At 43.1% G+C, this 15,243-nt stretch overlaps 1 protein-coding gene across 1 annotated transcript in view; it reads right to left on the bottom strand.

The window, feature by feature from the left end:
* The window catches only part of CPZ (carboxypeptidase Z), a 38,866-nt gene that overhangs the window by 15,743 nt on the left and 7,880 nt on the right, over positions 1 to 15,243 (bottom strand). Inside the window, exons 2-6 of the mRNA XM_009285375.2 lie at positions 8,531 to 8,554; positions 6,918 to 7,292; positions 5,912 to 6,124; positions 3,592 to 3,788; positions 2,479 to 2,640 (exon numbers count right to left, since the gene is read on the bottom strand). Coding sequence (XP_009283650.1) covers positions 2,479 to 2,640; positions 3,592 to 3,788; positions 5,912 to 6,124; positions 6,918 to 7,292; positions 8,531 to 8,554 — 971 coding nt within the window. The remainder of the gene's footprint in view (positions 1 to 2,478; positions 2,641 to 3,591; positions 3,789 to 5,911; positions 6,125 to 6,917; positions 7,293 to 8,530; positions 8,555 to 15,243) is intronic.

Here is a 15,243-nt window from a genome sequence, read left to right as displayed (position 1 = left end):
GCAGCCACTATGTCTAGTCTGAAAGGGCAAAAGTAGCTTTCCTGGATACCTCCACAGAAAACCAAAGGCATTTTCAATGACTTTTTTAGGCATGCCAGGCACTCCCGTAGCCTGTCTGCACATAGTTCAGGGGACAATACAGCCCATGAAAGAGCTCCCAGGAGACTGGCACCCTCACTACTGGTTCTGCAAAGGGCCACGCAAAGAAAGGACTCTGTCTGGTAAGTGAGATGTTGCAGACACAATTTGACTCATATCTTTGTGGACAGGCTAGTGGCAGTGCTTGGTGGCTGAGCTATACAGCCTTGGCAAGAACTGAAGTAAGTGGCTGAGAGTTCATGCTCCTAAGGCAGGGAACATCTCCCTTTAAGCATCTCGCCCAGGAAAGCGCATACAGTAACGTGGGTCAAAAAGCCTGGCAGGTAACAGACCTGCAATTGCATGGAATGGCCAGCCTTGGCAAGGTTGAGAGCAAGACAACACTGGCTGTCAAATCACGAACCCAGTGAGAAGCTGTGACCAAGAAAGATGGGCTCTGCAAGAGTGTCTGAAATAGAACAGTGACTCCCAGTAAGCTAGAAACATATATACATATATGTTTATAGTGACTGTTGGTTTATTATATATTTTTAATTTAGCATGTTCTTCTGAGTAAACATTATTTTGTGTTACAAAAGCTGGCAGGTTCCTGACTAATTGAATAATCTTGTTTTGCTCTATGGGAACAGGATGACAGATAGTGAACTAAAGTGAGCCATCTTCAGAGAATTGCTGTGAAACAAAGGCATCCCCAGTCAAAGTCCTGGCTTTAGAGGATGAGGAAGAGGGTTTCCTAAAAAGAGAACAGGGATGGCTCCGAGCCTCAGTCCTGCATGGGAAAGCAAACCCGCTGGGAGACCAGGTAAGACTCCATAGTGCAGCCAGCTTGGAGCTCACACTGCTCACACCTGAGCAGTGCTCAGGTCCTCTTTGCAAACAATGTAGTTTCACACCAGGTATCTGCAAGGCTGGGCTTAACCCTGCTCCCGAGATTCTTCGTATTTGTTCATACACCATTCATTTGTTGAAGAAAACTTTCAGTTTGACAGCTGGTTCTTAGATGTACAGCTATGAAAACTACTATGCACAAATGGGGTGAACCAAAACTATTATCTCTCTAGACTTTTCTCCTAAAATCCCCTTCTTTTTCAGCTGTTTTCATTTGACCTCAGGCTCCACTCCACATGCTCTCAACCCTTCTTTCCCATCTGAGGCTCTGCACTCTACTTGCATTTACCAGCTCACTGTTATCTCTCATTATTCAGTCAAAAGTTGGAAACTATTAAGCCTGTGACCTTATACTCATGTAGAAATCTAGTGACATGAGCTAGGTTCTGTACAATTACATGCATAAAATAAAATAAACTTCTTGAGCTTAGTTATGATAAAAATCAGTGGTCTAATACAAAGTGCATTACTGAGCTTTTCACAGCCTTGCATCTTCATATGCACATTATCCTGAGAAAGTGAGATGCTTTTATCCAGAGCTCACTACTGTGAAATGGGGTACCAAAACACTGGGGCAGCATCAGAGATGCCTTTGGGATTTAGACCTGGCTTCATATGAGATCACCTGCAGCAGAGCAGAAAACTGAAGTATGGTCTCTCAAATCTTCTGCTAATACACCAGCTGCTGAAACAATCCTGTGCCTCACCTGTCTGAGGCTTTGTGATAGCAATAAAAATTGAATCAGAATAAAATGAGTTTAAAAGCAGAAGAAATTTGGCTTCCTGTGTTTCTTCTTTTAAGGTGAACTAAGTTCCCATGGGAGCTGTTAGTGTCAGGGGCTGCCGGGCTGCCAGTGACACAGGTAGGACTGAGCTTTGCATTCCTGAACATCACATAACGTGAAGCTTAGTGATGATGAATGCGAGGCCCTGCAGTGCTGCCTCCATCCTGCTCCCCAGGACTGGAGGCAGCAGCAACTCTCCCTTCCAGCACCACTGCAGCCTGACAGGCTGTTTCCATTGCTTCAGCTGGTTACAGTCATTTATAACCATACTTTTTGTGGAAAGCTGATGCCACACAACTTCACATGAAGCCTTTGTATGTTTTCCAAGGCAGAAACCACTATTGCATCAAACCTGTGCAGAGCTTAGTGCAATGAGAGCCAAGTCCATAAAGTCTTTAACATGCTCCCACAGTTTAAATCACCAATGATGAACCATTACACACTCGTGACCCCCTCCTAACAGTCACTATTCTTAATATAAAATAGTAAAATCCAAATTATGCACAAATTTTCCCAATGATTTGTGACACCTGCCTCTTTGGCCAGACCTACACCATGATTTTTCTTGCCAATTCTGAGCCTGTCCAATTTAGTACTACTTATAAAATCTGATTAGCAGAGAATAACTTCAGACCAAGCAATCTCAGTTTCTTAATTCCTGAGTTGCTCTGTAGTATATGTGATTTATAAAATTTGTAATTCATACCTTACCCCACCAGTAGGATTGTGGAATGGGGATGTGGTCAAGACGGGCCCCACGAATCCCGGCTCTTCTGTAAGCCTCAGACGTCAAATCAGGGAAATTTCTGTTCAGGTCCAAGTTCTGAGCTGTCTGTCGTCCAATGACCCATCCATTGTAACCAGCTCCCTAATTTGTAACATAGAAGCCAACCTCAGAATAACTTCCTGTCTCAAAATGTCACGTTGTGGAAATTGTTTAAAATGCCATTTTAATCAAGGGGAAGTTTTAAAAGAAGTAAACTGAAAACGTCTATACTGTTAAAAAAACACACTTATTAATCATTTTTTTATCCCCATGACCACTAACGCACTAACTCGCATGCAGGAAGCATTTCACTCACCAGTGGTGTGACTCATGAGAGGAACACAGCAGTTTCTTACTCAGCACAGAGCAGCATGCAGAGTGGGTTAGCGGAGGAGAAAAAGAAAATACAGCTGACGCTCCAAGAGAAGAATGCAAAAAACCCAGACTCACACAACAGACAGAGCTCACCATATGAGCAACACAGAAAAAGAAAGGTCCTATTTTCATGCTAATGGTGCTCGCGATAAAAGTGAGGTGAAAAGAAGAATGTCAGGTAACATATAATAGAAGTTGTGCTTTCACAGGTCTCCTTCAGGCACCAGCTGATCTCTGAAAAGTGCCATCCCTTATTAAAGCATGATAGTACAGAAAATATTCACATTTTATTATACCTGCTCTTCTACAAGAGGAAGAATACCTATTCCACAGTATTAAACTACATTTCCTTATAAAATAATTTAACAGTCATTACAGTGAGTCAGTAGGCATTTTGTTTTAGAACTGATAGCAGAGAGTGCTAAATGTGTGAAAAAGTAACACAGTCATTCCCACATCATCGCATGCAGGCAGCAAAAATGACAAACATGGCTCTGATTTCCGCTTAGCTCTGTTCACATCATCTTTGGAAAGCAACCTACCACCAACCAGGCTGGGATTCTGGCTGCTGATTAACGCTCCCTCCCATATGTGACACTCCCCTCCCAGTTTGTCCTTTCCCATGGGGAATTTTAGAAGCATGAAGCACTGAACATTTCCTTATAAAAAGTCTTTTACCTCTTCTGCAGCCAGTTCATACCCATCAGGGTTGAGTGAAGGTAGGAGATGAATTCTGGTGTTATTAATCAAGGTCTGGATGCGAGGATTCCCGAGAAGATACTCCGAACACAGATACTGTGCGAGGTATATTAGCAGTTCTTTCCCCACAACTTCATTTCCATGCATATTGCCAATGTACTTAAATTCTGGCTTGACTGTGGAATATGAAGTAATGAGATGCTTTAGTTTGATTATACCTGGATGGCTTCCAAAAGCAGAGTAACCCAAATAGCTTTCTGATGAGTCAGAAAGTTTTATTTACACTAATTTAATGCATACATTCCTGTAAATAGCACACCAGTTCCAGGTGAATTTCCCTCCATTACAAGTCAGTTCAGCAACGATTTAAATAGTGTGAAATAAAGTCAGTCCATACTTTCAGGATCCCAAACTGTAAGAGGCAATCATTGCTCTGAGCTTTTGCTGGACTCACCATTAATTGTGAACAAAGAATGTTGCAAACAAAAATGTCAAGCCACGGCTGGGAGGGAGCAAAATACACCCCTGGCACTCTCACTTACCTTGGGCGGCTTCAATACCTTATATTGTCACAGATCCTAGAAATGACCTGCAGATGTGTAATATATTACCCCTCCATTTGGAACAGAAATTAGGTTGTGCATAAAAAGGGGCTTTTAGGCTAAATAGCCTTGGAATAAGACTATTAGAAACATATAACTTCACAATTCCCTGCAGTTAGTCTCTCAATTTCCATCCTTCCTTAGAGATTAACAGAAAGTAGAAAATGGATGCTCTTTGGAGACACCCTTTCCTGTCTGTCCCTTCATCTTCATCTTTGATCCTGGCCAGCCTCGCGCACTAGACACTGGAGGAGGGCTGGCACAGAGCTACTATGCCAGCTTGCTCAGGCTGGCAAAATCTCCAGCTCTAGAGCTATTTCCACCCTCTTTTATGCTGTCCTGAGCAGCATGAAGCAACAAATTTAGAAGGAAATGCTAGGTAACCTGTTAAACTACCATGTTTTATCATGCCATAGCACAGTTTAAATTTAAAAGCCTGATTCATAGGCTTTGTGTTTTCCTGGCAAATGGAATATCAGCTTAAAAAGACACCTGCAACTTCTTTTCTTTACACAAGAGTGGAAGGATTATAGGCCAGGAAATAGTAATGTAGATCTTTGCTCTGTTAAAGATGTCTACTGGGATCTTGATCAAGTTTAAAGGCATGTCAAAATACCTCTACGCCATGCAAGGCAGCGTGGACGAGAGTAAACAAAGCTAACACCAGTCTTCGCTGTCTTCTCTGCCTCCCCTGCAGCATAGCACATAGAGGACACAGTAGCTTGACCTGAGATGATAATCTCAATAAAGTATTAAGTCAGATGTAGTTCAGTTCTGCTACACTGCTGAGCCTGCTTTGATGCTGGAGCTAGTCTGATGAGAAGCAACATGAGCTTCTTGGTATGCAGCAATGGCCACAGCAGTCCACCAGATTTAGTCAGGTACTATATTTGAGCTGGGAGCTGGTAACTGGAAAACAATACCTAATACTCCCCAAGAAAATTATCTGCATTTTGAACAATTTAGAACATTTAGAAATCTGGCCCTTGCTGTCGCAGTGATGAATCTGCAAAACAGAGAACAGCACTGTTCCCCTTTGCATAAAAGTGTGAGGACAGATATTCCAAAGGTGTTCAGGCACTTTGATAACATAAATTCCTGGTATCATTCACCTGTTACACTGACAGGTACGGCACTGACCTGAATCTCTGTTCAGGAGGATTGTTTTCTGTGCTGCATTGCCCTTTTTTTATGTGAATGTCCTACTGTATCTGAGGCCTTCTCACAAGTTGTACATATTTTAGGATGTGAAGGACTATGTTTAGACTAGGCACAGGCATTACTTGTAGGAAGTGCGTAGGGTTTGACAGTGCAGTGATAAATAAAAGGAGACTGAGGAAGTGGTAGATGATGGAGAGGGCAGGTCAGTAACAGAAAACTATCCAAACTTCTTTGTACGCTGGGCACAAATAAGTAATAGCCATATCACTGCAACCAAGTACATGGTCATACCTCTAGGAACAAGGAAAGTCAACCATGGTCATAAACTGAGGTCATAAAGTTAAGAAATTGCAACCGGACTGTAACTGCTACAGTGAATCATCAGCTATTGCTGTAATTCAGGAACACAAAGGAGGAGAAATGTTTTTGAATCAATGTTTTTTGCAGTTTAAGTGATATCCCATTAAAAGGACCTGTTTTCACTCACATAATCTGGAGTTCCCTCAAGCAACCTGATCAGCACTGATATAACTCACGCAGTTCATGGTGTCCAGGCTTGGTTGAAAACTCAATCACAAAAAGATCCTTCCCTTCAAAACTGCGACCTATGCTGTAAGTTGTTGCAATATGGGAGCACTTAGAAGCAGTCTTCTTCAACGTGCTCACCATTTGGGAATATGAATGGTGTTTGAACTGAATAAAAGTTGCTGGCAAGTCTGAAGGCAAATCTTCCTCAACTTCTACTTCTCCTGCAAAGAAAAATTGTAACACGGTGTTTAAAACCATGGTACTCAGAGGATTGTATGAATGCCTGCACCTTTCTGCAAAATACCTTTTTCAGTAGTAGAATTATAGAAAATACAGCAACAATTAAAACCTTAAATCTATGTAGTACATCCTATACTGTTTATTGTGGCATATTTTGTTTGCAAAATCATACAAATGCATATGCACACTGACAAATATTTTGTGCAACCTCTAGTTATAATTTGGCCTTTGGCATGCTTAGCACATTGTAGTCACAAAATGTACAGATTTTTCCCTTTGAATCTGGTGGATCAAATCCATTTTTTATGAGATTCAGCTGTCTTCAGCTATCTGGATCTTCTTCATCCAAACAAAAATCTGTGACAATCATTAATGAGATTATTTTAATGAGCTGTTAAGCTTGTCAAGTAGTCATGAATTTATGAGTGCATTAAAGTTTCAGTTTTTAAATAAAATATTTCAAATATACAGACAGCTATCACACAGGGCAGGGCTTATCTAAGTGCACACTGGCAGTCCAAACATCTAGCTCTGAGCTGCCTGTCTTGATGCTCTTTGTGTATGAGGGAGAGAAATAGATGCTTCTTGAGCACAGTTTAATTAAGTGTTTAAAATAGGTGGAACAAAATTAATCACACCTTACAGGTGTCTATAAAAATGACAAGCTGAGATGACAAGAGGAGAGGTTTTGTGCCATAGACATGTCAAGCTGAGTGAGATGAGACCCTTCCCATCTAGACGAGGAAGATGTGTCAGCAGAGCTTCCTTCCTTACCTCGCAGCTTTGCCAGCGGGTCAAAACATCCCTCTTCTTCCCCAGCGAAAAAGCGGTCACAGTCTAAGAAGTAAGGCCAAGCCATGTCTATTGCATCAAAGGCAGGGAGGCAATTTTTTTTCAGGTTTTCACAGACATGCCTGCAGGGCTTTATAACTTTGTCCTTTTCGCACTGCGGGGCCAGCACCGAGCAGCCCAGGAGCCTCAGGTCCGGATTGCATTCTCCCTGGAGCAAGTTGTGCAGCACGCTGATGAGGATGTACTCGGAGCTGTACTCAATCACTTCTCGAGACTTCTGATCCAGAAAATTAGGATACATTGTTTGAGTATAGGCAACATCAGTACAAGAACTTAAGGCAATGTCCACGCATTTTGCTGTGAAAAGGAGATGAACATATGAAAAATAACTTGCTTTGCTGACACTCTGGATAGTTCAAAAACACGCTCAATGAACTTATTTTTTTTGTTCACAGATAGACTGGAGGCAGTTTGCAATACTCTCAAATGAATTTGATGTCTAAAACCACTTATAGAAAGATGATGGAAAGTATGCTTGGTCTGGAGATTGATTGCGAACAGTTTGATGCAAGTAGATGTCATTCAGAATTCAAATGGTATCTGACAATTTGATGGGGCACCAGGGGTTATCTGATTTATAAGCACTGTTCCTAAAATAAGATTTATTTTGTTAATTCAATACCTGAACAGCAATGAAAGGACAAATCCCTGGCCAGAAAACACTGGAGTACCAGGCCCACATGGGAGTTCATTTAACAAATAGCTTGGAAACCACCAAAATTAATAAAGCCTGGTTTCCAAAGGAAAGGCTGTCTCATACTCAATTAAATCTTATCTGATTTAAATTAAGAATACAGTTTGAGCTTATTAAACACCAGAGAATCCATAAGAGAGAAAAATCCCCTGTTGAGGTGTGAATTTGCTGGTGTCTAACATGGGAAAAACTCAGGTTCCTGAATAAAGTGTATTTGTGGTATCACTTTCTCCCCTGTCCTTGCCTTTTAGTATGGATTCACTGACGAGGTGTGAGATCATATATATTTTTTTCTTTAGTGGAGAAGGTATCAGTAAGATATCTCTCTTCTTTGCTTGGCCCTGCAAAATTTGTAAGACTTTAATATCTCTGAAACTGCAGCCCCTCTGTGAAGTTTGATTGAAATTGCCCAAAGAGATCAAAAGTTATTCTGGGACTTGACTCAGAGGCAAGCAGGCCCATAAATGTGCTTACACATATATTTTCATAAACCTAATACATTTTAAGAAATCAGGTCAAAAGGTCTTAGGAAGGATAAATGTCGGTAATACCTTCAACCCACTCAGAGGTGAAAAGGGAGTAATAGAGAGATGTCTCTTCATAAAATTACTGATTATTACAGTAATGGGCCTACGTTTGAGCCTCCTTCTCTTGCTAATGTCTCTGGCTGGTAACGAATACCATTGTCACAGCAGCAAAATCCTACCTTGTGTGAAAGAGATCATCTCTCTAGGAACAAGACCTACTATAGCACCAACATTGAAAAACTTGTCAGGAAATAATGAAGAAATACTTAAGGTTTTGAGATTCTCCAAGGACAGCGAGCAAAGTTACATCATACCTTTCTGTACAGTTTGGCATTGACCTGCAAATAAAGAGGAAAAAAAAGCATTATGGGGCAGGTATCCGTGGTAGCTCCTTCATGTTAGGAATTGTCCAATCTGGTAGCCCCACAGAGGCTGCTGCAGCTCTGTGTCCTGAGGTCCAGCCATACCAGGGACAAGCACGTATTCCCAACAGGCACATTTACATATATGCACAAAGAGAAAACACAGTACAGGCAAACACAACCAGCACCAAACGCATCATCCTGTTCCCCTTTCTGGCTGATCAGGATGAAAGACCATTGATGGAAAAGAAGTACAGGAGGATCCCTCCAGTAGCTCATCTTAGACACACTGGAACCCCAGTAGCTAGGCTCAGTTTAGCCAGTAGCTGGCCCCAGGATCCACTGATCTCCCAGTTGCCTCATGCGCTGACACACATGCTGGTCTCTCTGGTAGCTGGCCCAGACCTAGGGTTTCACTGGTAGCCAAGTCCCAGACGCCATGGTCTTCCCAGTAGCTGGCTTGGATGTCCTGGTTCCTCCAGTAGCCAACTCTGAGACTCTCCGGTCTCTTCAGTATCCAGCCCAGGATCACAGCCACTTAAATACCCAGCTCCCAAATCTTCTGTCCTGTCCACTGCTAGTCCAGCTTGGTGTTTGCTAGCAATTGCACACACTGACATACACACTCAAGGCACACGTACTCTGGTCCCTCCAGCTGCTGCACCCCAGACACACAAGCCCCTCTGACCCGTGGTCTCACACCAGTCGCTGGCATGTGGAGCCCCATGCACCTCCATCCACACACAAAAAAAGAGAGACCCTCACCCAGGCAGAGTTGGAAATGGAGTTTAATAAGAAGACAGGACAGACTGCAGGGATCAGGTGCAGGGCATTGCCAGACAAGCACACTGACCAGCCAGTCTTTGATCCACTTTAAAAAGGGAGGACTTTATAATATATCTGAAGTGTGGTTGTGCAAGAAATCAGATCTATGTTTGAAAAAGACGTTGAGCTGCCCAGCCCTGACAACTTGACAATATTTCTAGGCATGCTTAAAAACTCTAAGTTAGGTGCCTAGGAAATTTCACTAAGGAAAATGTAGGTCTTTGGTAATCTGGTTTAGTCTAAAAGTCCATGTGAGTCCTTCTGTACATACCAAGATGCCTTATGGATCTTCCCTTAACAAATCTATTAGTCCCACATAATGCTGTGCATACCTTTCTTGTAAAGCAATTAAGCCTTTGGTGGATATGAGGGGACGTATTTCTTCCCCATCTTACTTCATCCTATCTCTAGCAACTGTATTTTATAATCCTTTTAATAACATCTTAAAACTAATTATTTCCCTCCCCAACTACTCTCACGGGAAAGCTTTTCCAAAAGCTCACTCCTCTAATGGCTAGAAATTGCCTTTTAATTTCCTGCCTAAAAGTATTCGTGGCCAGTTTATATCCATGCGTTGTTGTGCCAGCATTGTCCTTTAGCTTAAATAGCTCTCTGCGCTCCCTGGTGCATGCCTTCATCGTGTGTTTGCAGAAAGCAATCAGATCCCATAAGCTTTCTATTTACTAGGTCAAATAAACGAAGCTCTCCTGATTTTGAAGGAACGTGGTTTGACAACCCAGGAGAGGCCTCTTTTGCTCCTGTAGCCAATGAATCTACATTGCCCTTCTCCAATACTGGCAACTAAAGAAAAATATCGCTACCAAGGTATTGGAGCTGTTTTCACCAGTGCCTCATAGGAGCTAAGCCACTACATGCAAGCTTTTTAAACACCAACAGGTCTGCTTTCCTTGTGATGTATTGGGGATATAGCTGCGTTGCTATTTCTTCTAACTCTCACTGGGGGGACAGGCATCTAGTTTCTTGCTCAGTGAATTGAGCATTTGTCCTCGTAAGACCAAATCCATTATGTTTTCTTTTTTTCCTACTAAGGAAAGTTTAAACTTCTACTCCCGGCATATTTGTTTAAATGTAATCATCTGCATATGCGTTGCTAATGAGTTGATCATTCTTTAGCCAAAATAAAATCATTATAACGAGAACAAAATTAACCCTGGAATTTTATCTTGGAGGGAGACGTTTAATTGGAAATGAGTCTGGTTCCATATTATGAATTGTCATTGATCTACATTACCTCATAAAATAAATGAGGGATCAGAACTAGCAGAAACAGCCCATCTCCAACACCAGTAAGTTCTGGTAAGCAGCAAGCTGGAAAAAATTATATCCATACAAACTCCTTTCCTGGCTTGGTACTTTATGCTAATAGCCGTAAACAACACCTGGTTCATCAACAGTGCCTTCCGTTATAGGATTTCAGTGTTTCCCTTAGTTAGGCACAATCCCCTCAGTGAGTTAGTTATTAAGGTCAAGGCATTTCTAAAAAAGCTTCAGATCAGCCAGATACTGCATGTAGTTGTACATCTGGGGATAACCAAGGAATTAGCATTGTGTACAGTGCTAGCTGGGAAAGAGAAAGGAGTGATCTCTTGTTAGTAAGAGCTCCAGCAATAAATCCTGCTGATAAAACTGGATGACACTATCCTCCCTGAATCTGGATAGTCTTATATCCTAACTCCATCACACCCACAACAACTTGTGAGGCCTTGCACACAAGTCTGGAGCCAGCCAAATGTTCCATACAGAGGGGAAAACTTGGTGTGGATGGGACTGGCTTGAGTTCAGCCATGTCCCAACGAGCAGAGTGACAGTGTCTCTGGTTATCACAAGGGTCGTTAGCAATGAATCCCCTTCATTACTTCAAAGGGTGGCTAAGAAATATTGGACACTTTTTTTTTTCGCCTCAGCAGAAAATTACTATATTGTAGCTATTATTTTAGACTAGAGGGTCGTGTGTGCTGAGTGCAGTTCTTCATGGGTTCATCTGGGGAGTATGAGGGTCTTTCTACAACTGCTCACGTTTCCTCAAAGGTAAAAGGCATTTCCCCCTACTGGCTCCGTGACCAAGCTACAAATGTCCTTTTTGTTTGTCTCCTCGACATGCACTGATCAAATAACGAAACTGAGGCACACACGATCTCCCAGACCACTATTACTGTGCAGGAGTGCTATAGCCATCAGTCAGTTTGATACGTGGCACAAACCTGTTCTCAACAGTGTCTCAGTATTCTGCTTATTCAGCTGGAGCAAAAAGGTATTCTGGCAACATGCTGGAACAAGCAGAGGAAACCAAAGGGAAAATGCAGCAGGCGGGGTCTGGGCATGGTGCTGCTGCTTCCCCCTGCTCTGGCTCTCTGAGCAGCAGCAGTCTTGCTGTGTTTAGCAGATGTCTCTTTCTGCCCAGCTGGCCAGAAAGAGCTGTGTCGGGAAGCAAAGGATAGCTGATGGAAGAGACATGCAAAATTTCGCTAAGTCATATGCTGTAGCTGGGTTCACAAGAGGACTGGATTGTTTTGTGAGCAGGAGTAGGTGTTAGCACAGGAGAGCTAAAGACAGCTCTGGTTTCAGACTGCCTGCTACCTGGCTTCTACACTTTGTTATTTTTACCATACTTACAGGGAGAGGCAATCTATTAAGCAACACAGCTATTACTCATTAACAAAGATGCTGACTGAAGAGGATAGATTTATTTTTAGATGAGGAACCCAAATCCGTATAAACATTTCCCATGGCAACTGAAGTTGTTCATCTCAGTATGTGATAAGCAGGGGTGATTCTTCAACACAGGGTAAAGCTTTTCCACTACTTTTGGCCCAGAATGTCCCTCACAAACTCAAAGCTACCAAGACTCACTCATTGACTAGCAGCAAAACTGACTCCCTCCTCCTGGGTCCTAAACCTAAGCCTCGTATTTTCGCAGCACACCATGCTGTTTTGTCCCTGTCTCTCTCTGCCAGAGACATCTATGCAGCTTCTTCTGCCTTCTCAGAGGCCAGCTCTACCCAAACTGCAGCACCTCTCCCCACCACAGTCCCCTGCAAGCTGCCATGTGAGCCATACATCAGCCACAGCTCTGTCGTGTAAACACCCAGGAGTGAAGCGGCTTGAGCTTCCAGGTTATCAGGAGTTAATATATATAAAAGCAAGAGAGAAAAGGTCTGGTTTATACCAGACCTTGCTTTATAGCAAGTCTTAAATGTGCAAGTGTTCTGATGTGGTGTTTGGACTTTTCCTATGTTTCCTAATGCCAATGCTTGCATATGTTTTGGAGGGTGCGGCTCTGCAAGGGCCAAAGATAATTCTCCAGTGCGTGTACTTATATAAATAAGTGTTAATGCACGTAACTGGAGAGCAGTTCAGAGCCTGCCTGCCTGGAGAGCAGGCAGCAGGAAACTCTCCAAGGCCAGCTCCTGAGCTGCAGCTGCACGCTCTGCCCCTGCAGCCCTGCACCCGCGGGGTCTGGGTCTCTGCACACAGAAATGACCAACAAATCTGTGTCCCCACCCATTATAGCTCGTTTTGTTGAAGCTCCGGCAATGCCAGTTAGAAGAGTTCAGCCACTCCCTTTCTCTTTTTCATAAGAGGAATGACAGGCAATGACATACAGAGTTTCTCAGGTCTTCAGATTAACTTGGCAGGCTTCAGTCGCTGCTTCTTTTGTGCTTGAAAGAGGCTAAACCTCTTCCATTTTTTGAGCAGACGCTTCCCTCGCCTCCTCTCATAGTCCCATCAGCGGGCAGGTTGGTACAGAGAGACCTTTTTCTTCCTGACCCAGAACAGCCTTTTCAATTTTTTATGTTTATTTTTGTACTCTAGCTATTCCACCAGAGCTACAAAAGTCCTTTCAGTAGCACAGCTTCTATTTAAGATTATGGATAAAATAACTTATTGAACAGGAGAAAAGCCATTTCAAGCTTTCTGAGCCCTCTCTATAATATACGCTTCTGGTTTTAATTTGCAAAGGCAAGCTTGAAAATCTACAATGCAGCACATACATATTTTACTGCCAAGCTTACATTTTTTCCCCTTGATGATTCAGCACTGAAAGAAGCAAGCTGCTGTGATTAACCCTAACCCAGACAATAGAGCTCAACAGCTTCTTCCAGTGCCATGGCTTGGCTGGTTGCCTTTTTGAGAGCAAAGCCAACAGGAGACTTGTGCACTTGAGGACATGGAATAAGCCCAAGGGCCAGTCTTAAATTCAAAATATCTAAATCATTCAGTGAGGCTTACACAATTGCATTGTTATGACTGACAGATCAAACAAGATTAGATAATTTATCTTCTACAGACCAGCACACCCCCTACCAGCTTTCTGGGTTTCTTACAATATTGTTTTAAACTGGAAGACATATGTATTCATTTTAGTCTGTCTACAGTAAAAACCTCTGCTTTTCCAGACAAAGCATTTCAGTTTCTGATCATATTAGCATTACTCTCCTTGCGGTTCTACATGGTTCATTGAGTCAGTCTTTGCAATGCTAATCTGCCTTGTAACACTAAAGAGACAAAACTCGGTATCAGTGGTAATATGAAAACACTGCTGGGCTGTACCATTTTGCAAAACATTGCAACAACACCTGCAAGTGGCAAAGCACAGCCTGCCTCCGGAGCCAGCTCCTGGCTACAGCACGAGGACAAGAGAAGGACAAGATCCATTATAGAATACTATAATCGATCAGAATTGCCAGGAGGAGTGTGCAGGAGGAGTGGAGAAGTAAGGGGACTAGTGGCAGAAGAATAAGGCAGTTGAGTAGCTTGGCTGGGGAGAAAATTGTTGAGCAGAAAGCCCAGGAGAGAAGGCAGCTACATATCTAAGGCATACATGCAGGGGCAGAAGCGGAGAAGATCCCCAGCCAGAGAGAAGGAATTCCAGGAAAACTGGAGGCGAGAAGAGTGATTGCAAAAAGCAGCCCACGTGGTGAACTCCTTTTTCCGGATACATCAAAGCTTTTGTGAGTAGAGGACTTAATTCCTGTTACTAATCTTCCACTCCAGCAATTGCCGTAACTGCCCCAGGGCAGTGATGTGTTTGCAAATGGGCAGAAGCAATATGCAGGAGCCCTACATGCAGGCAGTGAGACAAGCCCTGTTTCAGCCCTGCTCCCTCACATGAAGAAGCCTGAAAGCACCTGAAAGAGATTAATGCCTAATCTGCCTTCACTTTGCAGAGCAAGAACACAGCAGGAAGACGCAAGCCAGGATTCGTTGTTAATCACCCTTCTTTCTAACCCACCTGCTGCCTGGCATTCAGTTAAACACCCATTTTTATTGAATTACTGAAGGTGTTTCCACAGCAATGACAATGCAAACAAACAGGACTGTTTCTCTCACAGGACTGGTCTGGGGCCTGGGATAAGTTGCTGAAGCTTTCACATGGGTGATGGGAGTTCACACAACCTGCAGACCACAGGTCAATCTGTGCAAATGCACTCCAAGACCTGCCACTTGGCAACGGCTCAAAGCCAACCTCAGTGGTGGCCAACAATTCTCATTTGTTTCTAATTGTCCAGATGCAACTCAAACAGGGCTGCAGTTGTAGGAGCCTAAAAGCACTGAGGAAGAGTATTCTGTCTGCCTGTCTGTCCCCATATTACAGTGGAGATCTGCTACAGGCCACCTGACCAGGAAGACCGAGCGGATGAGGCCCTCTATAGACAGGTCGGAGCAGCCTTACGCTCACAAGCCCTGGTCCTCATGGGGGACTTCAACTACCCTGACATCTGTTGGAGGGACAACACAGCAGCGCATAAGCAATCTGAGAGGTTCCTGGAATGCGTCGATGATAACTTCCTTCTCCAAGTGGTAGAGGACCCAACCAG

Source organism: Aptenodytes forsteri, unplaced genomic scaffold, assembly GCF_000699145.1.
Source record: "Aptenodytes forsteri isolate BGI_AS27 unplaced genomic scaffold, ASM69914v1 Scaffold88, whole genome shotgun sequence".
NCBI lineage: Eukaryota > Metazoa > Chordata > Aves > Sphenisciformes > Spheniscidae > Aptenodytes > Aptenodytes forsteri.
The sequence above is the reverse complement of the archived record's forward strand: the minus strand, read 5'-3'. Positions and strand labels throughout refer to the sequence as shown.